This window comes from Aspergillus aculeatinus (genome assembly GCF_003184765.1).
Source record: "Aspergillus aculeatinus CBS 121060 unplaced genomic scaffold BO66scaffold_20, whole genome shotgun sequence".
NCBI lineage: Eukaryota > Fungi > Ascomycota > Eurotiomycetes > Eurotiales > Aspergillaceae > Aspergillus > Aspergillus aculeatinus.
The window spans coordinates 95,150-120,003 of NW_020291489.1; the positions used below are offsets into that span (position 1 = coordinate 95,150).

The 24,854-nt window shown below is 51.5% G+C and overlaps 11 protein-coding genes across 11 annotated transcripts; 8 read left to right on the forward strand and 3 right to left on the reverse strand.

Annotated features, from left to right (window-relative positions):
* Positions 1-144: 144 nt before the first annotated feature.
* nop12 (rRNA-processing protein NOP12) lies at positions 145-2,016 on the reverse strand. Its single transcript, XM_025652820.1, has 2 exons — positions 1,808-2,016; positions 145-1,746 (listed from the first exon to the last, which is right to left on the reverse strand). Exons 1-2 carry the CDS (start codon positions 1,889-1,891, stop codon positions 301-303), a joined length of 1,530 nt encoding a protein of 509 aa, XP_025504659.1. The 5' UTR covers positions 1,892-2,016; the 3' UTR covers positions 145-300.
* On the forward strand, positions 1,796-2,233 carry BO66DRAFT_73144 (uncharacterized protein). Its single transcript, XM_025653541.1, has one exon. The coding sequence runs from the start codon at positions 1,931-1,933 to the stop codon at positions 2,153-2,155; it is 225 nt and encodes a 74-aa protein (XP_025504660.1). The 5' UTR covers positions 1,796-1,930; the 3' UTR covers positions 2,156-2,233.
* Positions 2,234-3,110: 877 nt separating this feature from the next.
* On the forward strand, positions 3,111-6,065 carry BO66DRAFT_348211 (uncharacterized protein). The gene is made up of 4 exons (XM_025644642.1): positions 3,111-4,275; positions 4,341-4,410; positions 4,473-4,959; positions 5,023-6,065. Exons 1-4 carry the CDS (start codon positions 3,396-3,398, stop codon positions 5,668-5,670), a joined length of 2,085 nt encoding a protein of 694 aa, XP_025504661.1. The 5' UTR covers positions 3,111-3,395; the 3' UTR covers positions 5,671-6,065.
* A 431-nt stretch (positions 6,066-6,496) lies between these two features.
* On the forward strand, positions 6,497-8,599 carry BO66DRAFT_391285 (cystathionine gamma-lyase CYS3). The gene is made up of 4 exons (XM_025647222.1): positions 6,497-7,075; positions 7,133-7,218; positions 7,272-7,719; positions 7,777-8,599. The coding sequence occupies exons 1-4, from the start codon at positions 6,968-6,970 to the stop codon at positions 8,356-8,358; spliced, it is 1,224 nt and encodes a 407-aa protein (XP_025504662.1). The 5' UTR covers positions 6,497-6,967; the 3' UTR covers positions 8,359-8,599.
* Positions 8,600-9,153: 554 nt separating this feature from the next.
* BO66DRAFT_372703 (protein-histidine N-methyltransferase) lies at positions 9,154-10,437 on the forward strand (the record flags this gene model as incomplete). Its single annotated transcript, XM_025645508.1, has 3 exons — positions 9,154-9,312; positions 9,392-9,712; positions 9,787-10,437. The coding sequence occupies 3 exons, from the start codon at positions 9,154-9,156 to the stop codon at positions 10,435-10,437; spliced, it is 1,131 nt and encodes a 376-aa protein (XP_025504663.1).
* A 60-nt stretch (positions 10,438-10,497) lies between these two features.
* On the reverse strand, positions 10,498-11,913 carry BO66DRAFT_391286 (putative NADH-ubiquinone oxidoreductase 178 kDa subunit). The gene is made up of 3 exons (XM_025647223.1): positions 11,408-11,913; positions 10,997-11,241; positions 10,498-10,926 (listed from the first exon to the last, which is right to left on the reverse strand). The coding sequence occupies exons 1-3, from the start codon at positions 11,522-11,524 to the stop codon at positions 10,770-10,772; spliced, it is 519 nt and encodes a 172-aa protein (XP_025504664.1). The 5' UTR covers positions 11,525-11,913; the 3' UTR covers positions 10,498-10,769.
* Positions 11,914-13,302: 1,389 nt separating this feature from the next.
* On the forward strand, positions 13,303-16,613 carry BO66DRAFT_391287 (uncharacterized protein). The gene has a single exon (XM_025647224.1). It carries the CDS (start codon positions 13,370-13,372, stop codon positions 16,172-16,174), a length of 2,805 nt encoding a protein of 934 aa, XP_025504665.1. The 5' UTR covers positions 13,303-13,369; the 3' UTR covers positions 16,175-16,613.
* On the reverse strand, positions 16,258-16,929 carry BO66DRAFT_73395 (uncharacterized protein). Its single transcript, XM_025653542.1, has 2 exons — positions 16,819-16,929; positions 16,258-16,580 (listed from the first exon to the last, which is right to left on the reverse strand). The coding sequence occupies exon 2, from the start codon at positions 16,561-16,563 to the stop codon at positions 16,342-16,344; it is 222 nt and encodes a 73-aa protein (XP_025504666.1). The 5' UTR covers positions 16,564-16,580; positions 16,819-16,929; the 3' UTR covers positions 16,258-16,341.
* Positions 16,302-17,469, forward strand: BO66DRAFT_348222 (uncharacterized protein). Its single transcript, XM_025644643.1, has 2 exons — positions 16,302-16,313; positions 16,474-17,469. Exon 2 carries the CDS (start codon positions 16,739-16,741, stop codon positions 17,414-17,416), a length of 678 nt encoding a protein of 225 aa, XP_025504667.1. The 5' UTR covers positions 16,302-16,313; positions 16,474-16,738; the 3' UTR covers positions 17,417-17,469.
* Positions 17,470-19,403: 1,934 nt separating this feature from the next.
* On the forward strand, positions 19,404-20,169 carry BO66DRAFT_372711 (uncharacterized protein; the record flags this gene model as incomplete). Its single annotated transcript, XM_025645509.1, has 2 exons — positions 19,404-19,531; positions 19,690-20,169. Coding segments are annotated over 2 exons (202 nt in total), but the record flags the coding sequence as incomplete, so codon positions are not given.
* Positions 20,023-23,661, forward strand: BO66DRAFT_321288 (putative C2H2 finger domain protein; the record flags this gene model as incomplete). The annotated part of the gene is made up of 1 exon (XM_025643715.1): positions 20,023-23,661. The coding sequence occupies one exon, from the start codon at positions 20,023-20,025 to the stop codon at positions 23,659-23,661; it is 3,639 nt and encodes a 1,212-aa protein (XP_025504669.1).
* Positions 23,662-24,854: the final 1,193 nt, after the last annotated feature.

A 24,854-nucleotide genomic window follows, 5' to 3' on the forward strand; every position in this document is an offset into this window, starting at 1 on the left:
TGGAGTCTGGGTACGGATTAGTAGCAGCTCACAATCGATAAGGGATGCGCCCGCGCAATGACGTCACTGGTCTTGAGTTCCTGGAGGCAAACGGCACCACGAAAGTTAGGAACGAGCACACTTTTGTAGCATGTAGGCCTATACCAGCCCCTGACAAACATAGATCATGAGGATCCTTATAGGTTTGACTTGAATCCCACACCCAGTTGTGCTTTTACACAAGTTCGCAATCTCCTATGTCCATCCGGGATGATAAATTACATACATGAAACGCGCCATACAACGAACGGAAGATTATTCCTACTGGTCCAACTTGCCTTTCCTACCACCACCAGCCTTGTATGCTGCAGCGCGCTTGCTACTCCGACTGTTGCGCTTAGCCTTCGATCCACGACTCTTCCCCTTGACTCGGATGCGTGATGCTCCTTCCGTGGCTCGCTGACCTTCAAACACCAACGAGTTCTGCGAGATGGAGGTCCTTCCTGCAGCCTTGACCTTGGATGCTCCGGCTCGGCCAAAGAGTTTACCAGCACGACCCTGAAGTGTCTTATCCGCGCCTGCAAGGGCCTTCCCTCGATTGCTGCCACTATCATCGCGCTTCTTCATGATCTTCTTAGCTCGAGACACACGGAGCTTGCGCGGGAGCATAGGGGGGTATTGCTTTCCTTCCAGCAGGAGGGCTTCCTCCACGCAGTTTTGATCATAAAACTGAACATAGGCAAACCCTTTGCCAACACGCGTGGCAGAATCACGGACCACTCGAACCGACTCAACGCTGCCCTTGCCAGAACTATCCTTCTTTGACCCCCCGGTGTGGGCATTGAACACCCTCCAGAGACCCTCTTCCACATCTGCGGGGGCCCGCGGCTTTTTCCTCTTTTCATCATCAGGTTTGGTCTCATTATCAATGAAGTCCAAGTTGCCAACGAAGACACACCGCTTGTTGTCGATTTGAGCGGGATGCGCGACGCTATCAACACGCAGATGGCGATCGAGGACAACGGTGCCGTTCAATGCAGCCGGGGCCTTTCGGGCAGCCTGCATCGTTGAGTACACAGCATATGCGTTTGTGCACGGGGTCGTGTCATCCAAAACTTCCTTGTTTGCGAATGCAGCTCGCTTTGGTACCTTGCCTCCGCTGGCGAAGGCTGTTGAGCGGAAGCGGATTGATTCAACTTTGTGGGGTCCTGTGGATTCTGGAAGCGAGTCGAGGAAAGACCCAAGGTGTTTGAGAAGCGTCTTCTTAGCAGACTTAGACTTGATAGCCTCGTTCGACACATTGCCAAGGAACACAGTGCGATTAGACTTATCCAGTTCCGCGTTCTCACCGGCTCCAGTAAGACTCTCATGCTTCGGCACCGCAGTCTCCTCTTCATCTTCGCTGTCGCTTTCATCGTCGCTTTCATTAGGCTGCTCCTCCTCGCCTTCGTTTTCACCCTCTGTAACCTTTTGTCGCTTAGCCTTCTCTTCACGACGCCTGAGTTCCTCCTTTTGCTGCTCCTTCTCTATGCGACGCATGTACGAGTCCTCGACTTCTTCGGCCGGCGCCCTCTTCCGCTTCCGACTAGAGGCCTCGGAGACGTTCACCGCCGATATACTTCCAGAATCACTCTCGGCCTCTGGAGCCTCTTCCATTTCTTCGTCTTCCGCCTCGGAGATCTCATCCTCGCTCTCGTCATCTTGCTCATTTTTCGTAGCGCGCTTTTCTGCCGGAGCGATTATTGTCGGAGTCTTGACTGGACCGGCCTGTTGTAGAAAAGTGTCAGCTCAATTGGCACTTGGGCATGATAAAAAGCATGAAACGTACACTCGTCGCGAACAAGGAAGCCAAAGAAGGATCTATGGGGGCAGTTGTTCCCAGAAGGGAGACAGATGTTTCTGTCTTGGCCATTACGGCGAAAACCTATGAGATATCGGAAACCCTTTGACGATGAATGGTCCACCACTTGAACACGAGACAGCGATCAGGTTCGCTTTCGTTGCTGCAAATCTTATGACGGGTGTTTCTGTTTCCGTATTCCTTCAGCCAACTTTTTTTTCTCTTGCTTTTTTTGGAGGCGGTCTTGGCGACGGAAAGCCGGGGCAGATCACGTGGAGTCGGCTCTCTCCTCTCACTCTAATCCCCTCAAAGAACTGTGGGAGACTAATGTCGTGAAGCTATGCTCAGATAGCGAGGTCAGCTTAATTCTCTAAGAGATGCTTTGACCCCCTCGAAACTATGTTAGATATCGTATCGCAACTTTGGCCAGTGTAAAACGTGCTCGGTGTTCTCCCCAGACTATAGTGAGAATGCCCTAGCCAACCACTTCAGGCGGTGAGCCCTCATCCGGCGAAAGGAATATACAGCCGGCAGAACTCAATACGGGCGGAATACAGCAGGGTGACGCCGGCTCTGATTAGTGAGTGGTGAGGATGATTGCTGCTGCTTGCTGCTGCTGCTGCTGCTGCTGCCGCTGCCGCACTTCTTCTCCCTCCTCCTCCCGCGCCATTCAAGCTGCCATCTCGATTCTGCGCTTCAGACTTGGTGATTTCAATTTCCAATCTTGTTTCATTCCATTCCTCTCTCTCTTACCTTTGCTTCCATCCGTTCTCCTTGTACAGCCGACTACGCTTCTCTCTTCCATGCCGCTCAGACTTCCGTTACGCTGCACTTGTCGTCCTGCCCGCTTCCTGAAAGTCGACGCCCACCACAACCGCCTCTTCATTGTCCCTCTCGCTTCTCGTTGACTAGAAGTTCGTCTGCGCATTCCCATAGACCGAAGACATACTTGAGTGCAAGGTCGGGGCTCTGGAAATTTGTGGATAGGCCTACCTTCCCTGGTTCCTTCTCCGCGACCGCGGTGGTTCAGGGAATCGTGCTCGGTCGCGGCAGCTGAAACACCACGGATTTCACTGTCGGCGCATTGCTAAACGGTATGTTTCCCAATGCTTTTCGAGCCAGTGGAGGATCGGTATTGGATCAACCGCACTAGATTCAGCGCCCCAGACCCTTGAACAAGAGCCCAGAGCCCTGTTTGTCGGGCCGGCGCAGTTCTCAGAGCCCAAGCCGGGAGCGAGAGTGACTTTCGCTCTATCTGGGGTGTGATCAAATCTCCGCACCGCCTTTGGGACTCTGTCGCTCCCCTCTTCCTCCACCCTGCTTTTGAACTTGATCGACTGTCGTTCTGAATAGAACTTTTCTTGTTGCTTTGGCGAAATGTCTGTGTATAATATGTCTAACTTTCTGGCTTTTCCGGCCTTAGGTCTACGGCTTTGACCGTCTCGCCCAGCATCCCTCTTCCCCCTCCCCCCCCCTCCCACCAGGCTACCGACCACAAATCTCAGCTTAGCCTCCTCAATACTTCTTCAATCACCTACACCCGCTCACTTGATTATTGTGACTGCTGCGCAAGAAGATGGAAGTCGCCGAGAGTACAGAGCCCGCGGCGGTGGGTGCGCCACCTGGGGTGGACACCACCATCGCCAATGGGGAACAGAGCCTTCTCCTAGACGATTCGATAATGGGTGACGACCGATCGAGTAGTCTTAGTGAGATTGATGATGTGTCCGAAAATATACCATCCGATTATGAGTCTCCCAAGCCTGAGAGGGTGGCCCCAGAAAATGACTCGGAAGCGGAAACAGAGCGCATCGAGGACTCCCCAAACTTCCGTTCCAAAACAAATATTGTCGTGAGTGCAGCTGCTTATGAGCCAAGCCCCAGCAAATTGGCCCAGTCGACGACGTATGATGATGTCGAAGATGAAGAAGAACATGCTGCAGACGACTCACCCAGCAAGCCTCGCGCCAGAATCAACCGCATCAATGACGTGGTAGATGAGACTTCTGGGCGCGAGGGCTCAACGCTATCATTAGAAGGCACTGGCAAAAAACGCAAGCGCTTGGAGTCCGGCGACGAGCTGGGTACCGAAATTGACGAAGATGACTTACCGTCACAGAAACGTCGCGGCTCAATGAAGAGTGACTTGAGCGACCCACCTCCAGACGATATCGTATTAAGCCCCGAGCCCATGGAAGACCCGTCGAAAACCATTGAAGAGGATACACCGGCAGATGAGACGCCCGAGTTAACCTCGCATACAGTCCCCACGAAAGGTAAAAGGGCAAAGAAGGGCAAGCGGAAAGGACGGAAAGCTAGAGATGCAGATGACGATATGGATAACGGCCTCGGTGACATGGGCGCGGAAGTCGATGACAATCTCGCGGAAGACGACACCGCTGAGCGCGGTGAAGATGTGGACGACAGTGAAGCTGCTGCTAAAATTGAAGAAGAGTGTAAGTCTTCGGATCATGCTCTATTACGGTTATGCATGGACACATAGCTAACATGTCACTCCTAGCAGCGAAACGAATGGCTGCCATGGATTCATTAGCTGTATTAGAAAGAGAATTCGCAACGCTGCGTGACAAGTAAGTTGCTGCCACCGCCGGTTTACCTGGCCCCTCATAACTGACCTATGTAACTTGGTTAGAATATACGACGAGAGAATCTCCAAACTGAATCGGGAACTCGAAATGTTGAATGGTCCGAATCCAACGCACCCTGAATTCCTGCGGCAGCTCGACTGCCTCGCCCGCTACAGAGACTCAAAGATCAAATATGAGCACACGCTATTCCAGTACCGAATACAGGCTTTACTAAATAAGAGTTTGGCTGAACGAGCGCAAGCACACAGCACATATTTCCAGCGGACTCGGGATATTCGCGAGAAGCATTCTAGTGCGATCAGCAAACAGTTCTACTCTATACAGCACGATCGATTCAAGACGGACGACGTCAGTCCACAGCATTATATTCCTTTCCCGACGCGTCGCTCACAACAAATCGCGCATCAAACAGCGTATAATCAAGAGGTCTCGATCATGGCCGGAGTCGCAAAGTACGTTGGATTTCCTGCGGCGCCTTCGCTGTCCGCGGCGCGACCTTCCGAGCTGGAAGATGACCTGGAGAAAATGGGCGTAAGTCATCCCAGTCATGCTACAAATCATCGGCAACCCCTGCTAACGTGCCCTTATACTCAGATATCTATCGAAACAAAACCCCCACTTGCTCAACAGCAACCTACCTTACCCCGGGGAACTATGCCAGCCATGTCATCGAGCGTCTTCCGTACATCAGCAGAGGAGGCTTTCTTGGAGCAGACACCATGGGCCAACCCTCAACATCCCGTCCATCAACACCAACCATTTTCACAAAGACCCCAGAACCGAGTTTACGAGAATCCCCGGGCCCCTGCATACACTACCCCTGCTGCTCAGAAACGAGTGGTTAATATCCACGCACCCAACGGCTCAGCCTCCACCATCGCGGAAAATTCATCAGCCAATAACACCCCTTTCGATCAAGAACAAGCTCCTCCAAATCTTGGCCATTTCGTCAACCCCGATTATGATGCAGACCGGAGGTCTGGATTTCGATCTCTAAGCTCCTCCCCGCTCGACGTGCGAAAACCACATCCCGCCTCCTACAGCGCTTTTGACCACCGCTCCCCTCAAGGCACCTCTCAGCATGCTGCTTACTCTCCCCCGTCGGCCCGCCTGGGCCTTTTTCAATCGGCCTCGTCCAAACGAGAGCCATCTCCTTCTCTCTCCTCCCGGCCTGCCAACTCCTTACATCAATCGGCTGGCATCCTAGGCGGCCCTGGCTCCAATCAGATGGTCGCTCGATAGAACAATACCTGTATAAGGCATGCAATCACCTCACAGTAACGGCAAACGGGTTCGCATTAGGGCTGGGCATTTTCTGCGATGTATAGGGGTTTTCTTTTAGGGTGTTCTAGAGAGTTCTTTCCCCCCCTCATGTATGTACGGAATCGGAATGTATGACTGGAAACCACCGGGACGAATTGAAACCTGCCATCTATCTCTGTTTCTCTTGCCTGCTACGGTCTGGGACCGTCCTGTGTAAATAATGGAGAGATGGCGACTGTGTTTTGCTTCTGTGCTATTCTGTCTGAGGGTGAATGATCTCTAAGATGAGTTCTTATGATGTTATTCAAGCACAAGCACCGTGCCTTCTGCCCTCATTTTTACTGGCGATGTTTAGATACCTTCCTACCTTGTACCTATTTATGATTATAATATTAGTTTGGTCATTTCCTGCGAATCATGATTATTACCGCTAAAAGCAAGAATAACAAGGAAACCAGCAAGAGTCCGTGCGGTGCGTTGAACCGATATTGATAAGCATGCGGTGAAAGACGGAGAGAGACTATCTATAGTGTGTGTATCAAGTATCGAGGTATGTCTGAGTACATAGTCATCAGTACATAGATTACTGAGTAGGATACTATAAGTTAGGTAGTATACGGAGAGTACTAGGTAAGATCCGACGCTCGTCCGACATCTCCGACTGGCAGCGGGCGGTTAGTGGCGGCAGTCGAGAAACTTACTCAAGTTATTTGTACTATAATCCGATTGTGGAACGGATGGAAGAATGAATGGAAGGCGGAGTGGGGAATTGCCCGCCGCTTCGTCCTATCGACTTCCGGAAGATCTCCAGTCGGCAACGTAAAAGAAACTCATCTTCGTCCATCCAAGAGAATTTGGTTCATTTTTTTTTTCTTCTTTGGATTTTTTTTTTCTTCTTCAGCAGGGAGTTTGATCCTTTCTACGCCCTTGGGAGTCTTGGCAGGTTCGCATTTGCATTCCGGCAAAAATTATATTAGGTAGTCCTTTCTTTCGAGGGGGTTCTCTGTTCTTATTACAAATCTGTCTGTCTTTCTACATTCTCGTGCTTACAGCCTGCACAAAAACCACTCCAACTTCATTCAGTCTATTACTTCCTATATAAGTCAACCTGTTGGTCCTGTGTCCATCGCAAACGGCAACGTTGAGAAATCACATCATTTCTTTGTGAAATTGGCTCACTAGCATAGCATACTATATAATCGAAGCCAATCCTCCTCCTGGTTTCTTTGATCTCTCAAACCCTCTTTCCGCATTCAACCAACCCCATTTCGTCATAATGGTCGCTCAAAACGGAGATTCCGTCTCTCAGGCACGCGGCTTCGGAACTTTGGCCGTGCATGCTGGTGCTCCCCATGATCCTACCACCGGCGCTGTCATTGCTCCGGTCAGTTCTCCTCGCCAGGAATTCGTTATCATGCAACTACTAACTCAAAAGAACTAGATCTCTCTGTCTACTACATTCGCACAAACCAGCGTTGGTTCCCCTGTCGGTCTTTACGAGTACACTCGCAGTTCGAACCCAAACCGGTCAGTGAGCTTGGGGTCCCTCCCAAACTAGACGGACACTGACTATTAACCAGAGACAACTTCGAAGAAGCTATCGCTGCCGTTGAGCACGGTAAATATGCTCTGGCCTTTTCCTCCGGATCTGCCACCACTGCCGTGATTCTGCAGTCTCTCGCTGCGGGCTCGCACATTGTCTCCGTCTCCGATGTGTACGGCGGTACCCATCGCTATTTCACCAAGGTCGCATCTGCCCATGGAGTTGAGGTGACATTCACGCCCAGCATTGAGGAGAATGTCGAAAAGTTGATCCGCCCCAACGAGACCAAGCTGGTCTGGATCGAGACCCCTTCCAATCCTACCCTCGGTTTGGTCGATATCGAGAAGGTTGCTGCCATCGCGCACAAATATAACATCATTGTGGTCGTCGACAACACTTTTATGAGCCCCTATGTTCAGAACCCCCTGGATCATGGTGCCGACATTGTTGTGCACTCCGTCACCAAGTATATTAACGGTCACTCGGTAAGCTTGGCTTCGAATTCCCCATCAGTAGGACCTATCGGCTAACACTAGGAATAGGATGTCCTCATGGGTGTTGCCGCGTTCAACTCGGACAGCTTGAAAGAGCGTCTTACTTTCCTTCAGAACGCCATCGGTGCCGTTCCGTCGCCCTTCGACTGCTGGCTCGCTCACCGCGGTCTGAAGACTCTCCACTTGCGTGCGCGGGAGGCCACCACCAATGCCACGGCCGTCGCCAGGGCCCTTGAGGCCTCTCCCCATGTCATTTCCGTCAATTACCCCGGTATCGAGTCTCACCCGCAGCGCGCTATCGCTGTCAAGCAGCACCGTCAAGGCATGGGTGGTGGTATGCTGAGCTTCCGTATCAAGGGTGGAGAGCAGGCTGCCCACTTGTTCTGCAAGTACACTAAGGTCTTCACCCTGGCGGAGAGCTTGGGTGGCGTTGAGAGTCTTTGCGAGGTTCCCGCAGCCATGACCCATGCTGGTATTCCCAAGGCCGATCGTGAGATCGCCGGTGTTTACGACGACCTCGTTCGCATCTCTTGCGGTGTTGAAGATGCCGAAGACCTAACGGCTGATGTCCTTCAGGCCCTCAAGAAAGCCGTGGCTGCTAGCCGCCCCATTGAGAACGGCAGCGCTTGATTGAATGGTCGTCGAGGATTGAGAACTGTTTACTGCAAGAAAAGATAGACCCATTAGAGGGCTAGATCAATCGCATCGATTGAAGACTCGGTGGAAACTAATCGACGAAGCAAGGCATGGAACATTGTGCATGGTGAGGAGCTTGCATAGAACCTCGTCCCTTTGGTTAGAATTACGAATCTCCTTGTGAAATAATTATGAGCGCAGCATACACGGTTGATAATGAATATATCTGTTTCTGGGCTAGGTACTTATGAAAGCGTAGTACTCAAGACTTGAACTTAGTGTATTGCAATCGCATAGAATATTCGAAAATACTCGTTGAACCAACTCCCGACAAAAAATGTTCGTAGGTCTTGAGTGAAAAGAGAACTCTGGTTCTTGCATTGTTTGTATGGAAATCGTCGGCCATAGTTAAGTCACAAAAAATGATTAGTCATCTTTTTTTTTGTCCTGGCCTGCAAAAAAATTTAGAGGATCAAGACCTCTTCTGGCTGGAGGTCGACCACGCGTGGTAATATTGCTAACATCTCGGGCACAGTAAAAGCTGCCATCCTATGTACCATAGCTCAAAGAATCTGTTTCTCTGAGCTTACACGCTGTTGCTGAAGAACCGCAAACTCGTTTGTACGCCAGCAGTGCAATCTATAAGTTACAGGATACCCCACCTCATTTCGACGGAAAGTAACTGGGAGACTGCTACATCGCATATTTCAGTTTTGCGCGATCAAGTCCGTGGTGAAAGAAAGCTGTAGAAGGTAAAGCTAGCGGCTAAATTGTGGAATTGCCTCAATCATGTCGTCCACATTCAGCTTTGGCTTTGCGGGGGATGATATTGATATTGACGAAAATGATACCGGCGATGTCAGTCAAGAAGGCTTCACTTTCCGACAAGGCATTAGTGATACACTGCCCGAGTTGGTGCCAGCCAGGCGTCATGATATGTCAGAGTGGGTAAGTCCTCGTCGGAAGCAAGCTCTCAAATCCCGGATCGGCTTCATGCAAGATGTGTCAAGGTGTAACCGTGCTGCAGATTCCCTCGCTTCCCTCACAAATCTCGTACAACAAGCTTGCCATCCCTATTTCTCAGCATGGAAACCCAGGGAAGCCAGTGACGCTCGCACGCCGGGATGTTTACGACATTCGAACCCAGCTGATGGCAGAAGACACTGCCGAAGACAGAGAAGACAACTATGAGCTGATCACTGGGCTTGAGAAAGGCGACATCAAGCCCAACTTCTACGAGGGCGGCTTTAAGACGTGGGAATGTGCCTTGGACCTGGCGAAACTGCTTCTTGACGCTAATGCGATGAATGCGATGACGGAAACTGCCGGCAAACGGCATTTCATCGAGGTGAGTAAATGCAAGGACGGTTGGGACGGCCCACTAGCTCAAGGAGCTCATACTAATGCTCCGATGACTTGTAGCTCGGGGCAGGCACTGCCGTGCCATCCTTAGCCCTGTTTGCACAGCTGCTATCAATGGAGCCCAGTGCTCAACGAAGGGCCCACTTCACTTTCGCGGACTACAACTCCGCTGTTCTCCGTCTCGTCACTTTCCCGAACCTCCTTCTGACATGGAACTACATCGTCTCGGCACAGGGAACGCCGCTCTCCACCGAGTCTCTATCGCCCGAAGACGGGGACACTGAGGATGAATTACTGGACATTAGTCCCGAGCTTGTCGCGAGCTTCCAGAGAGACCTGGAAAGGCGGGGGATTACGGTTGAATTCGTCTCCGGCGCTTGGTCGCCCGAATTCGTGGACTTGGTGTTTTCATCCGGTGAATCGAGTAGAAGCGATGCGTTGATTCTCGCAAGCGAGACCATCTACTCTCCTGCCTCGCTGCAGGCCTTTTCGGAAACATTGCTTGCTTTATTGCGTCGGCCTGCGCAGGAAGGATTCTCAAGCCAGGCTTTGATAGCGGCGAAGAAGGTTTACTTCGGCGTGGGTGGTGGGGTGGATGAGTTCCTTGCTGTGGTGGGAGGAATCAGTGGCGGTAACTTGAGGGTGCAAGAGCGACTAGATATCAAGTCTGAAGGTGTTGGAAGAGTAATTCTCGAAATCGTGCTTGGATAGGAGTATTGAGAACTCGATATGCAGTTCTGGTGTTGCCATGATGGTGCTGGAATTCAGTTGGGCTTAGATAAACATGCACTCTCATTGGCTCGGGCGCGGAAGCGAACATGATCTGTTACGTAGCTGTGTCTGCGCTGTTCAAGACTCACTCTCTGGCACTATAGAACAGCCCCAAGGGTGAATCGTCAAGAATCTGGCTGAGTAGAAAAGGAAAAAAGAGACATCGAGACCTTTTACCTCTGTCTTGTTATATGTACATGTACAACGTGTCGTGCTCCCCAGGTCTACCGACAGAGTTTTGTGTCCAAACAATTCAAATCAATTCAGCTTAACTATTCGTAGAGAGAAACGACCTTGCCATCCTTCATCCGGGCAACACGGTCCTCCTCAATGGCCTGGTTCTTGCGCTCGTAGTGTGCGACAACCTTGCTGAGGTCCGCATCGTAGCCGGCGACAAGGTTGATAGGCTGAACGGCGTGGAAGCTGACCCTAAAAAGTGCAAAGAGCATACGTTAGTGCCCACGGTTCTGATTTTAAGAAGGCTACAGAAGTTTCGTACTCGGGTTGCATCAATCCATATGTTTCGCTAGGGCCCTGACTGGCGAACAAGTGACGGTCGCGAGCAGCCTTCTCCATTACCGCCGTCCGGATGGCGTTTCTCTGCTCAAAGACCTGCTCCGAGGGAGTCCACTTCTGGATGAGGTTGGAGATCCAAGACTGGGAGCCGGACTCCTCAGTGGCCTTGTGGATGCGGTGGATAACGTAGCAGGAAGCGAAGGTGCCGACGGTGACGTAGAAACTCCGCTGTAGGGATTGGCCGATCTCAGAATTAGCCCAATTGACTCATTTGAAGAAGCAGGAACAATGCGATCTTGCAGCGTAGGATCCTAGCAGCCATCGCGGGCGACACGGATGGGGGGGGGGGTCAATTGTTCCCAATTGGAGGGAACCGTTAGGTAGGGGAACGTACGCCGAAGCTCTCGTTCACAGGGGCAGCGTGGTGAGCTGCATGAGAGCCAAATCGATGGGGCTGCTGGTTCCGCAGCAGTAGCCGCGCCGAAGCTACCGATCGCCTGGCAAAGAACATGGTGTGGAAGAAAATAATTGGCAGCGCCGAACAATCACGATGCCGTCGCTGGGGCTTGCTGGTGAGGTTGAAAGCGCAGAAGGACGGCTCAAGGCGGATATCACGTGATACGATATCTGGATTGGGCTTAGGGTTGCCATGCTCGGGTCTTAACCCCAGCGGGATTAGCGCGGCTGTTGTACCTTAGGTAAGTAAAGGCAGGGCCCGACGCCGCCGCTGCGGTGAACTTGGGACAGCATGTACTGTACGGAGCACTCTCTGTACATACATCCATACTGTACTCCGTAATGACTACCTACTCCCGGGAAATCATCAGGTTGCTTCTTCTTGTTGTCAAAGCATCATGTCAGTCTCTGACAGCCTAATAAAAGCTGCATGTTGGTCAAATGTGAACCCTCAGACCCTCGGGCCATCGCCTTACCTGCATTAACTACCTATTATTCTCCCTCTTCTTTCCGAGGGATCAGGGAAACCCTTCGCCTTGAAAGTTGAACCCCCCTCGAACGGTGTTTGGTGGTGCACTGACTGGCGGGTGCATGGCGGGTGCATGGGCCGACGACTGGCGGGTCGCTCGCTGTGTTGGCTTCCTTGTCAATACCTAATAGCGACTAGACTAGGTAGCGAGCGAGTCTACACTCCCAAGTCCTCTACACCGCACCCCAGGCTGGTGGCCCTGGTGGCCCTGATGCATGGCTAACTGCCTCACTTCAACATGGCGCTCTCCACTGCTCACTCTTAGCGCGATGTCAATTGGGTTTCATCTTGTGCCAAATCATGTGGACTCCGCATCCTCTGGTTATCAAGGGGGACATGTCATCGATCTGTACTTAGCGTTGTCCCACACCATACCCCACCCACATACTCCTCCCAACCAGTAAGTACCATCTTACTCGAGTACAGTCCTGTCTGCACCTCCGCCCCCCACCCCCCCCGACGGCGGTGTTTGAAGAAGATTTCAGGCTATCGAGCTTAGAATAGCTATTCGTTCTTACTCATAGTCTATTTTCTCCTTTCCCCGCCCTCTTCTGATTCTTCCGGTCACCGCGAGTATCGCGTCTTTGATGCCCAATGCGTGAGGTGATTGGGTCTGGAATAAGTCGGATCTCCAATGCTTCGGTCCACCCTTCTGACTCCTTTCTTTTGCCCCCCTCCCCAGAGGTGTCTGCATGCTTGCCTTCTGTGCCTAGTTGGCCTCCGTATCCACGACCGACGATGGGTATCAATCGTCCTCTAAGGTTCGGTCCGTTTGACGCCTTGCCCAGCCCCCTTGAGGCTGGTTGAAATGACTCTTTCTCACCATGCGATTCATTCCCGGTTTGGGCGTCTCTGAGAACCGGTTATTAGCTGTTCAAATTTCCCTCCACGTCCCTCTTCTCTTTGGTCCCCAGCCCTCAGCATCCCAACTATTTTAAGAGCCAGCGTGTGGAAAGCCATCCTGGCATTCCGAGTTGTCTGCCCGCCGGCGAAGCTGCCATCTGACACCCAGTCACTTGCCTTCGTGTATGGCACTCATTTGTGCCCACTCCCTGCATACTCTCTAATTCTTTCTTTATTCCTCCTATTTTCCTAATCCTTTTCTCCCCCTACCCATTTTGCCACCGAAGAACTCTGTCTGATCGTGTGATCGCCCACGCTTCCAGACTGACCAATTTCGGTTCCTTGCGTTCGCTCTGTACCTATACGGAGCCGGAATATAACTTGACACCGCCGAACGCGCCTGCAAATGTACATTGTTAAACCCACGTTCACCCAATCGAGCCTCTACTGATAGAATCAAGTTTCTAGCTTACTGGGAACACGTCTGTCAGCCTTACTTTTCAACTTGGGCACGCACTACTATCAGTCATGGCCAAAAAGAACAACAAGGCTAATAACAAACAAAAGAATAAGAAGAGCAAGAGTCAAGAGGCCTCTGGGACCCAGACACCTCAGCCCGAGCCTGCCGCTGTCGAGCAAGATGAACAACTAAATCAACAAGAGACACCTCAACCTGAGCTATCTCTCGAAGAACAGCAAGACGAACATCAGGAACTCTCTCAACCGGTGACCCCCAGTCACGAACAGGAACCACAAGACTTAGGCTGGCAAGACCAACAACCAGAGACACCCCAACCAGAGCTTTCAGAACAACAGCAAGTACAGCACGACACACAGCCAGAACAACAACAAGGGCAGCAGCAGTACGAGCAAGAACAACCGCAAGTCGAAGCTGCTATCGAATCGCAACCAGCAGCGGCAGAAACCATTTCTGAAACAACAGCAGAACCTACATTGGAGTCAGAGTCGGTGCCACCCCAAGAATCGGAACTGGAGCAACCACCAGCTGTTGTCGAGCAACACTCGACTATTCCTGAAACCGAGGCTCAAGCTCAGCCCCCGGTGAGTGACGAGGGCTGGTCTGCTCAGCCAGCCATTTCGGAGCTTGCTCCTAGCCAAGAGCCAGACGTGAACGATGTACAGAACAGCCCCGAACAACCACAAGAGCCAGCCTGGGAGGCAATAGGCTCGCCGGAAACCCCCGTGATAGAGGCCGAAGGGACTCAGGAGGACAATCAATTTCTGGTTGAGCCCAGTGGCACTGCAGCGCCCACGGAGGAGAACCCAGTGACAGCACCACAAACACCGCTTGAGCCCACGTTCGTCCCAACATCTGCAGAGCCCTTGGAGTCTCCTGCGCAAACGGAGGATCAGTTCGTGGCAGCTCCTGCCTACGCTGACGCCGCGGATTCTGCTGGCGATTTGCACAACCCTGTCATGTCTGAGGCCTTTTCCGAAGCAGAGCTCGCTCAGCCCATTCCTGAATCCGATTCGCTCCCCAAGCAAACAACTCCACCCACTTCTAAGCCTGCGTCTCCTATTCCTCAAGCAGCTTCACCGATTCCTCCCGCTGCATCTCCATCCTTCAAATCCGTTTTGCCTGCTCCGCAGAGTGCTGCTGCGACACCACGTGCTCTTTCGCCCGTCCCGCAATCGGCTCCGCCTGAACAACAGTATACCTCACTGATGGCTGAAACTATGATGCCAGAAGAGGAGCCTGCTGTTCTGGCGCAGCATGATGCTTTTCCTACACCGCCAGCTGAGTCCCCAGTATTTCAGCCAACCTCACCCATGGCGCAACCGACGTCCCCAGATCAGAGAACCGCCTCTCCTGTGGCGAAAACAATCTCTCCTGTCCAGAAACACATTTCTCCTGTCGCCAAACCAGCGTCTCCAGTTCCGAAAGTCAGCAGTCCACTAGCACGGGGGCACATGTCGCCCGTAATGTCTCCTCAGTCGGCCCCGCCGCCAATGGGGCAAAGAGTGCCCTTGCAGGCCATGCCACCCTATCCTCCATCCTATCATTCGCCTATGATGAGCGCCAATGGGTACTTGCCCCAGTATGCCTACTATCAGCCATCTCCTAACGTCCACCCCACACCTCGAGGCTCCATAGATCCAGGCTCAGCAGCATCCTTCCAGATGTTGCGCGACCTGGGCTTTGCCAATGGACATGGCCTCAATGGGAAGGGAGGCACAATATCTCCTCCTGAACATGAGGAGCCTATCGAGCTCCTTCAAAGAATTCAGGACGCTATTCCTGACATCGGCCGACTGCTCTCGAGCTACAAGAATACCAAGGGCAAGCTGCAGGCACGGGAGGCTGAGTTCAAGCAGATGGAGAGTCAGCATGAGCAGGCTTTGATGCACAAGGATTTCTACATCGAGGCACTCCAGAATCAGATGCGGAAAACTGCGAACGAGAGTGCCGAGGAATCCACCAGGCTCAAGAACACGATCAACGAGCTGCGGATGGAGCTGGGCAACCTTGATGAGAAGCAGAAGGATCTTGAAGAGAAATTGCTTGAGTTTGAAAATTCCAACAAGGAGCTCACCCAATCCAAGGCCGAGCTTGAGGATAAGGTTGAGTCGCTCGACAGCAGCCTGAAAGAGGCGTACGAGACCTATGAGCGAGACATGGACAAAGCCAAAGAGGAAAAGGCGGAGGCTCTTGCAACCCAGAAGCAAGAGTTGACCGAGCTTTTCGAAGAGATTAAGGCGGAGGATGAGAAAGCAGCAGCAGAAGCCCTGGCAGCACGCGAGCGAGAATTACTTGACCAGCAAGATGCGATGAAGAATGAATACGAGAACCAGAAGAAGCAGATGCAGGAAGCACATGACACCCTGCAGGCCGACTTCGACTCCAAGGTGACTGAGCTGGCCTCCGCCAAAGAGGAGCTGGAGACGAGGACCACCGAGCTTGCCGACAAACAGAAGGAATTGGAGGACACCTGTGAAAGACATGCTCAGGAGCTGGATGCAGCCCACCAAGCGCACGCTAGCGAAGTCGAGTCTCTTAACAACACTCATGCAGAAGAAGTGGCTGAGATGAAGAAGGACTTTGCCGATCAGCAGCAGCAATGGGCGGACGAGAAGTCTTCTCTCGAGCAGCAAGTCGCAGAGAAGACCGAGACCATCGAGAACCTCGAGCGTGAGAACAAGAAACTCGAGGAGGATGTTGCTGTCAAGGAGAAGCAGCTTCAACACGCGGTGGAGAATATGCGCCTCACAATCGACAACTTGGACAAAGATTGCGATAGGTTGAGAAAGACCCTACACAGCCTTGGAGAAGCAACTGACCTCAAGAGCACGAAGGGTGATTCTTTCTTGTAAGTGACCTAGTGCATTGAGAATATGTTTTAGTACCCGACTTTCGTTCAGAGAATGTGTTTTCCTGTGTCACTTCTCATTTCTTATGGGACTCGAACTCCCCGATACTTGCATTTGACTTGATGATACGTCTGAATCTCTCGTTCGCCTCCCTTTCCTTCTTGCATGAATCAGATCGACCCACAATCATTTGTTTTCTCCTTTCCTATGTTGTCTGTTTTCTCTATAGACTGATTATGATGATGATGACATGTTGGTAACGCTATAAATGTACGTGCTCTGATAAATATTCCGACTTCTAGTTTGGACTGCTTCGGCCAACTCTCTCGTCTTATTGTCTCCCTGTCTAAGGAGCACTTCTCGTACCTCCCAATTGATCCTCCCAAGGACATCCTCTCCAAGCTTCCACCTGAGCTGCCATCGTTCCTTGATAACACTCCGGCCTCGCGTGAACTACGCTCCGCTTATGTCCAACATGTCGTGTCTAAGACATTGACTTATCGGATCTTCCACCCTTTCCTCTTTACCCTTGGCCGACGGTACGATAAGGCGGACACTTTCTTCCAGATGCTTTCGATGGACATCCGACGCAAATCCGTGCGACGCGAAGCGTTCTGGAGACAGCAGACACTGAAGGCAGCTTACACTACATCGGATGCCAAGCAATCAATCAATGTGGTTGCTGCGGTCATTGTTGATGAGATCATTGATCAGCTTAAGCACTTTGCAGACCCCCGGAATTTGGACGCGCTTCTAGTTGGCGTAAGGAAGATCGTTAAGTTAGCAGCCGAAACTTGGCGACTGGCTCGGGTTGAGCGAGAGCTCATTTTGGCTTCACTGCCAGCGCCGGACGCCGATATCGTCCCCAACGACGATTGGGCGGAATATGGGACTCCCAAGGAAGGTACTCTTAGCTCCAAGGAGGACCCAACACGTCATGTCATCCTCAGAACCTTTCCCCGAATCACTCGCGAAGCAGCTCATGAGGACTTTATCGGAGAAGAGGAGAAGTCTCAACCTTGCACCTACTCGCAGGGTTGCGTCCTCTACTCCGATTCTCCCGTGGTAATGGCCCGGCTGCAAGAGCTGGCAAAGAAGTCCACGGACGCCTTGGCTAGTGGGGATGAATCTTCCCGCCGTGGCTCGCGTGAATCGATCCACCGTGATGGGGATGTCCCTTCATCCAAAAAGAGCAAGGGAAGCAGGGATGAAATGAATGGCACACCCGTGGACATTACAGTATGAACACGCGGATCGCAGGACGCCATCAGAGGGCCGGAGGGGGGGGGGGGTGAGTTACAACTAATATATTTGTTCGATTATTGACGCCCTTGGACTTGCTTTCTACTTCTATTCTTCTCCGTGGGTGTACTCTTCTATCCTTTTACACCGCATACTTGTGCTTGTTATCATTAGGCATGGTGCTGCAGCTTACGGAAGTCCTTTAAGCTTCCGCTTACATTCATTTGACAGGATCTGGGTTTCCTTTCTTTACACCAATGTCTCCTCACGATGCTCCTCGATTAGGGAGGATTTTTTCACTTTACGTTGACCTCATTTCTCATCAATGTATTCTCTCTATCATTTCCACGCTGTGAAGCGCAAGCTTTTATTCTTTCCCTGTCTCTGTAATCATTCTGTTTTCACTGGTGTTGGTATCTCGTGTTGTTGTGGTTGTTTCTTATTGAAATCTCTTGTTTCAATTGAGCGAGTTAAGCGATTGTCCGTCGATCTGATACGGCATGTACCATCCATTGCCCTGGTGAGTCTCCAAGAGACGTCAACACCTCCACCTGTGTTTCTTGTACGTTTAATTTGTTTTGGCTGCTCTTTGCGTGAGATGGCTGGCAAAGGTCTGTCGATGGATGTTTCTATGTATTTTCCTATGCCTCCGGTTTGAGGAATGATATCGTGTTGTAAGCACAGCCACAGACATGATGTCAATTGGACCCACGAATCCGGGCGCTGCCGTGAAGATGAATGAAATTAGCCCAATGACTTGGTAAACAGGGAAAACGATATACTAGGCAAGGCAAGACTAAAGCAAAGTATTACAATGTAAGAGTCAGTGTCCTGAGTACCTGGTTGGCCATAACTGATGTGGTCTTCTGTGCAGCCCCTCCTGTAAATGGTTGGGGGGAAGGGAAGGATTGACAGGGCTGAGGAATGGGGCTTGGAAGGAGGCTGAGTCGGTCCGAGTCCACTACGTACTATCAGAATGATAATTTTGATGATGGTTAAGGAAGAAGTCAAAGATAGTAACTTAACCGTCATAGTACAGTATGTACTGGAATAGTGGCTCAACTAGGCTGTCAGTACTTTGAAGTTGACGCTATCTAACCTACTACTACTACGTAGTATATACACACTCGTATGAAATAACAATGAGTACTCAACTCATATTGTAAAACCTTGCGATGACTGAAGAATCCACGGACCCTCTTCAAGTGGGGCCGAAGACAAGCCCTGGAATTTCCCTTCCCCCCCCCCCCCCCCCCCCCGAGTGCCCCCACGCTCTAACCACGGTTCATCTCAAAGATTGGTTTGAAACAAACCCCGACTAGTATCGAAGAAGGGAAGAAGTAGGACACAAGGTGGTTGAATAGTTAGGATTTGACCAGATGAAGAATTAGTCATGTTGTTATAATTTCAATTACTATGAAAGTATGTACATAAGATACTAACCTCGCCCAATCTTCTCGCTGACTGGCTCCAATGGTACTTACTGTACCAGGTACTAGTTAGGTGGTAAGTGAATTAGTACTCGACTTAACCAACTGTCTTCTTGGCTATCTTGACTAGACTAGACTATGGATAGGTTAATATCTCCTTGAGGCTTACAAAATCCCCCTTTTCCCTTTTCTTACGTGTTCCACCTTGAAGTGAATTGTGGCTCAGTCAGAGTGCAAGGCACATTTTCCCTTCTGATCTCCTACGGATCCTACTGTTACTTTCCCGGCAGGATCGTGACATCAACTCTCTTTTCTCTTTAACATGTTTACTTACCCCATCCACCCCCGTTAGCCTTTACGGCATTTCCCTCACTCTGCTCAGACTCCTCAGTACTGCGCCTTCTTTTATTTCTCGAGTCTCAGTTGCTGTTTTTCTGTCGAGGTTCTTTTTTTCTGGTGGCTCGTCCGCCCGCCTCGCAAAGAGCCGCTTGTCACTCGGCCTTATTAGCGCCATACAATATTATCCTTCTTCCCACTTCCTTCCCCCCCCACCCCCTTCTCTCTTTTTCATTCGGGTCTTTTGAAGCATCCTATCTATTCTATATCTCTGACACATCTGCCTACACACTTGACTTCCTCCTAATTGTAATTTTTTCTCCATCCTCTCTTTCGCCATCTTTGTTCTTTGGTGAGCTTCAGATCTCCGATCGCACGCCATTCCATTATTATCGCTGGCCCATTGAATCCTGATTCCTGCCCGCCTTCCTGACGCCTTCCTACTTTCTGCTGCTAGCTCGCTACTCATCGGCACACGGATAGCAACAGCATAAGCTGATTTTCTTCCAGCTAGATTCGGTCCTTCCCGGGGGTTTTCTCGTGGCGTTTTCTGGACGGAGACTGTCCTGCGACAACTTCCTTAACTCCATTCTAGCAGTCTCACCGCCCGGGTCATGGTTCTATAGATATGCCATCGAAGACAATCCGACCCGACTCTCTCTGTCCAGTACGATTTCTCTGATTTTATGCTAGTTTCAGAAGAGCAGGGACAACGCTACTTCAATCCCCCTCCTTCAGAAAGTCTTGTCCGTCCATTCCAAGAAACGGATATCAGCACCCGTCCCAGCGGATCAAGATTCCTCGATTAAACACTCGTCTGCCTTGGCAATCATGACCGCCAACATGTCTACATTATCACCTCAGCTTGTTCAGGATGACTCGCCCACTGGAATGAGTTTCCATGATGTCAATTTTTCCGATCCCTATCTCTCAGCTCCTGTGGACCCTGATGAAGCCTCCTTCAAGTCGTCCGCTATAAGACTAACGCCGGTCAACGAGAACGATCATGGCACCGCACTTTCTGCCTCGCCTCTGCTAGCACAGTCTTGTACTGAAGATCCTGAGATTATCAACGAAGGCCCGGAGGCATCTTACTCGGACTTTCTGAGCCCAACAGACGACTTTTCCAGCGATTTGAGTGCGCACACATCCCCTAGCGTAGATCTCATGTCTAGCAGTCTGACTGTGGACGGGAAATCGGGCCTTGGTGTCTGGCAACATGGCAACAGGGTGGAACGGATTATACCGGGCCATGAACCTGTGTTACATGCTGCGGCTCCGCAAAGCGCAGCAGAGCCGTCACAAACAATGGCCATGAGAACCCCAAACATTTCCTCAGAAACAGCCGGCGATCAAATTGAGGCGCGCACTCCACAGCCTCTTTCGCTGAACACCAACGCACCAAGTGACAATTTGAGTGTACAGGTGGGACCTGACTCAGCCCGAGCACGAAGCCCTATTGTCAAGATCGAGAGTTATTCCCGAGGAGATTCACCAGTCAGGGATGCTTCTCCGACTGAGCGATGGCGGGGCTTGTCGTCCACGCACTTGGCACCCAACGGAATGACCACGGACTCGGAGCTCGAAGAGTTTGAGATTAGCAACGAAGGCCTCAGCCCGGGCCATACGCCGATATCTCGGACACACGACGGCTCCTGGGTTCCGAACACTGACACGGGCCAGGCTGGTGTCGAACCGCCATCTCGAGCGGATGTTTACATATCCAGTCCAAACGAACTGGAAGCCTGGAGACGACTGGAAGAGAAGAATGCTGATATCCAGTCATGGTCGGCTTCCGTCAGTGCTGCAAATAGCGATGCAGAGGAGGAAATTCTCCTTGGCCGCGTTCGGAAGCGGCATGTTGGCGCTCGGCGCAGGGCGAAAAGTGCCGGTGATCCTTCTCTTCAGCAGGATTACTTCAACCTGAAATCCCAGTTCCTAGAGCCGGTTGTTCCTGGACCTGGTCTTCTCCTCCACGAAAGCAGTGATGAGGAGCTTAGTGAGTATCGATCTGGTGACGAAAGACGATCTGACTCGCCTGCAGCCGATGCAAATGAGAGAGAGTGGACCGGTGAAGGCCTAGAGGGTGTCCCTAGCACCGAGCAGAACAGACTTGAAGACGATGACCCATCGCCTCATCAGTTCTTGAAGGCACCGCCGTGGCAGGATATTGATTATGATCCAGCTCCTCGCCCAACTAGGGTGCAGCCGTTAAGCTCCAGCGCAGCGATGATGGAATATCAACGACGAGCAAGAGATCTTGACAGTGCATCTCGTGCGGCTACATGGGGCACGCGATACTTGAAAGATGTCGAGGTCAACAGTATCATAGGCACCGGCGGCTCCTTCGAGAATCTGACTATCAGTGATAATAAGGCTAGGAAGCATGAAAGAAGAAGCAGCCTCCGCAAGTATCTACCGCGCAATCCCTCTCACCACCTCAAGAGACGACTGTCGGATTTATCCATCATTCCTCCGAGCGCCGATACTGCTGGCAAGGTCGATGGATTGACAGACCCTTCTATGAGAAAAGACATTTTCCCTAATCGTAAATTAAGCCTTGCTCGGTCTAGGTCTCCCAGCCTCAGCACCAGCAGTGCTGTTATTGCGATTGCTGGCCAGATGGCTGCCATTGGAGGCAAGGATTCGCTGCGCGCTGCGTCACCAAATTCGACGCTGAGCCCATGGCCGGTTTTCAAAGGACGGGGGCGAAGCAAAAGCGAGCTGCCAAGAGCGTCGTCACCCGGATTGATCGATTTGATGACGAGTCATGGCGGGCCCCCTGTTCCTAACCTCGCATACTCCCCTCGAGTGGTCGACAGCGGTGTCCACCTGCAAGGGGCACCTCAAGGAGGCCATGCCACTGGCGACGCTGACGATGAAGATGATGACTTGCCAACCGAAAAGGGTCTAGTGATGCAGTTTCCGGTACAGTCACGCCTACCAGTACCAACGCTTGATGGTTTCAGATCCCAAATCACCGCGTTGAATCCCCGGCTACCTTCGGAGTTAGTCGAACGCTTCGCTCAGGAGCAGCTTCGCCGATACCGCAAGCTAGTTGACAGCAAACAAAAACATCTTCGAGATCTGGAGGCACAGAATTGCACATCCGGCTTATTCTGCTTTGCACAAGGTGGTGAAGCCAAGCTTCTCGCGCCTCGTGGGAATCCCCACGTCCCGGACACATTACACACGCCCTTCGATAATTTGAGTTGTAACGAGGCTGGTGACGATGCTCAGAGAGTGGGAGAAACCACAGTGGTTGCGGGACAGTTCCCTTCAGGTGTGCCTTTGCCGCCAGTTCAACGGTTGCCAGCCGAATTTGAGTGTCCGATTTGCTTTCGGGTAAAGAAGTTCCAGAAGCCATCTGATTGGACCAAGCATGTCCACGAAGATGTCCAGCCATTTACCTGCACCTTTCCCCATTGCACCGAGCCGAAGTCTTTTAAACGAAAGGCAGATTGGGTTCGACACGAGAGCGAGCGACATCGCAAATTAGAGTGGTGGACGTGTACATTTCCGGATTGTCATCATACGTGCTATCGGAAAGATAATTTTGTGCAGCATCTCGTTCGAGAGCACAAGATGCCGGAGCCGAAGATGAAAAAAGCAAAGAACCCAGGACCCGGTAAAAAAGGAAATGACTCGGTAAGCATTGCGATGGACATGCGAGAGCACGCCAGTCGCGAACAAGGGGTCGAGCAGCTTTGGGAACTTGTGGAAAGATGCCGACATGATACCCCCCGAGGCCCCAAAGATGAACCATGCCGTTTCTGTGGGAATGTCTGTAGCAGCTGGAAAAAGCTTACGGTGCATTTGGCTAAACATATGGAGCAAATCGCGATGCCTGTTCTGGGGCTTGTAAACGAACGGGAATTGTCACTGAATGGCGGTGCTAGTGCCTACAGCGTGCCAAATACTCATGGTCCCGGCTCGATGCCGATTACGAACGAGCCAGTCTGCTCCCTCCCGCAGTCAAATGGTATGGATACTACTGTCTCAGATGGGACATTGAGCCTCACACAGGCACCACATGTTAGCGATAATGCCGACCGGCAGAGCTCTGGAGAGCCCATGGTGGCTTTGACTCCTACATGCTTCCCCCAACCGACAACCATGTCGGGCGGCTTTTCTGCGGAGCCTGAGACGATGGACGCGTATCATGACATTTCGACCTCAGGTTACCTTTCCAGTCTGCCAGGGGAGCCTGCAGATCGGTTCCAGTTCGTGGCCACGCACCAGACTTCGGTTACGTATCCACCCCCATTCAACGCTGGCCCTCGAGTTCGGGTGGTCAATCCTGAAATGAATGTGCTGCAAGATTCGTACGGAATAAGCATGTCGCCCACGGAAATGCAACCCACCTTCAATGCGCAGAACCTAACAAGCCTGTCATCGTCTGCGGAGGATCGTTTTGGCTTCCCCAAATATATGACTCGGACGATTCCTTCTGTCGCTGGAGTTTACGGCGAGCAAGGCTGATGGTAAGCGAATCGAGACCTCAAGAGTCTTGCATCGATCCACATAAGCTGCTCTCTACCGGACCACTTGGAGATGAGAGCTGGTGAGCGAAGAGCCTGGGGCCCGCAGCACTGTTGTCCATGGTGAGCATAACAAATATTTTTCGCTTTGAATTTTGTGGTCCTTTGGTCGGTGGAAACCGTTGAGATACCCCCACGTTCTGGTCGTCATGTTGGCTGTTTGTACTGTACAGTTCTTGTTCTACCTCGAATGTTAATCCTTTGATCAAGATACCTTGTATGAAGCATTGCCGTCATGGCATGACACAGAAAACCTGGATTTCGTCTTTTCGTCCAAGTTATGGTCAGGCCTCACTGGAGTGAGTCAGAAAAGTCTGAGACACCCCTTCCTTCCTCCCTTTGTTGTTGAGTTGCGGATCAACCCGACAGCAGCCGTAAACGTTAAATGTCAACAATGGCTATGTGACGCGCCATTTAGTTATGGGCAGGACCATGGGTGCACCTCCTTATCTAGCAGTGGCAGTCTCAATCGAACAGGGGCGCTTGGCATTTGGTATGTGAGCTGCATGTATGGCCCTAAATTGTCAATTGGTCACATTGCTGTGATTGGACGGATTTTTGTTTTTTTCAATGGGGCCGGGGGGGGGGAGGGGGAGGGAGAAGGAGATGCACGTCGCAAGCCGACTTCACGGCACACTGCAGCGGGCTACTCGGCTCAAAGAAAAGGGGGAAGGGATGGAGGGAGGGAGAGGAAAGGCAGGGAGAGGGCGTTGGGTTGTGGGGGGATGGGAGCAGAGGAGAGGAAGGGCTGGAGGTAAGTAAGTGGAGGAAAGAGAGGGAGATCTACAGAGTGCAGTGACTACAGTACTGTACCTGTACAGTAACTACAAACTTAGTACTCCGTAGTTACTGTCAACTTACTCCGTACCTACACTAAGTGACTAACTACGGTAAACCGCCTTACCTCCGTGCTCCGTAAACCCCCTCACCCAAAAGCAAGAACGGGCTGTCCCACCGACCTGTCAACGTCGGGCTGGACCAGGGGGAAGAGGAGAAGGGGGGTAAAAATAAATAAAAGGACTTGCATGTGTAAGTGCGTTGAAACTTGAATCACCGATCTGCTCCACCAAGCTTGGCAGATGCGCCCCTCTCAGGCCAGAGAAAGATAAACCCTAGATAGTACGTAGTAAGTAC

Bases quoted from the DNA above. Each gene is read 5' to 3' on its own strand.
- BO66DRAFT_391287 (XM_025647224.1), top strand. From the start codon at position 13,370: ATGGCCAAAAAGAACAACAAGGCTAATAACAAACAAAAGAATAAGAAG.
- BO66DRAFT_73144 (XM_025653541.1), top strand. From the start codon at position 1,931: ATGAATGGTCCACCACTTGAACACGAGACAGCGATCAGGTTCGCTTTC.
- BO66DRAFT_348211 (XM_025644642.1), top strand. From the start codon at position 3,396: ATGGAAGTCGCCGAGAGTACAGAGCCCGCGGCGGTGGGTGCGCCACCT. The intron at 4,276-4,340 runs GTAAGTCTTCGG...TGTCACTCCTAG, and splicing joins TGCTAAAATTGAAGAAGAGT to CAGCGAAACGAATGGCTGCC. The intron at 4,960-5,022 runs GTAAGTCATCCC...CCTTATACTCAG, and splicing joins ATGACCTGGAGAAAATGGGC to ATATCTATCGAAACAAAACC.
- BO66DRAFT_73395 (XM_025653542.1), bottom strand. From the start codon at position 16,563: ATGTCCTTGGGAGGATCAATTGGGAGGTACGAGAAGTGCTCCTTAGAC.
- BO66DRAFT_391285 (XM_025647222.1), top strand. From the start codon at position 6,968: ATGGTCGCTCAAAACGGAGATTCCGTCTCTCAGGCACGCGGCTTCGGA. The intron at 7,219-7,271 runs GTCAGTGAGCTT...ACTATTAACCAG, and splicing joins CGCAGTTCGAACCCAAACCG to AGACAACTTCGAAGAAGCTA. The intron at 7,720-7,776 runs GTAAGCTTGGCT...CACTAGGAATAG, and splicing joins AGTATATTAACGGTCACTCG to GATGTCCTCATGGGTGTTGC.
- BO66DRAFT_348222 (XM_025644643.1), top strand. From the start codon at position 16,739: ATGCTTTCGATGGACATCCGACGCAAATCCGTGCGACGCGAAGCGTTC.
- BO66DRAFT_391286 (XM_025647223.1), bottom strand. From the start codon at position 11,524: ATGTTCTTTGCCAGGCGATCGGTAGCTTCGGCGCGGCTACTGCTGCGG. The intron at 11,242-11,407 runs GTACGTTCCCCT...CAATCCCTACAG, and splicing joins CTGTGAACGAGAGCTTCGGC to CGGAGTTTCTACGTCACCGT. The intron at 10,927-10,996 runs GTACGAAACTTC...TGCACTTTTTAG, and splicing joins TATGGATTGATGCAACCCGA to GGTCAGCTTCCACGCCGTTC.
- nop12 (XM_025652820.1), bottom strand. From the start codon at position 1,891: ATGGCCAAGACAGAAACATCTGTCTCCCTTCTGGGAACAACTGCCCCC. The intron at 1,747-1,807 runs GTACGTTTCATG...TTTCTACAACAG, and splicing joins CTTCCTTGTTCGCGACGAGT to GCCGGTCCAGTCAAGACTCC.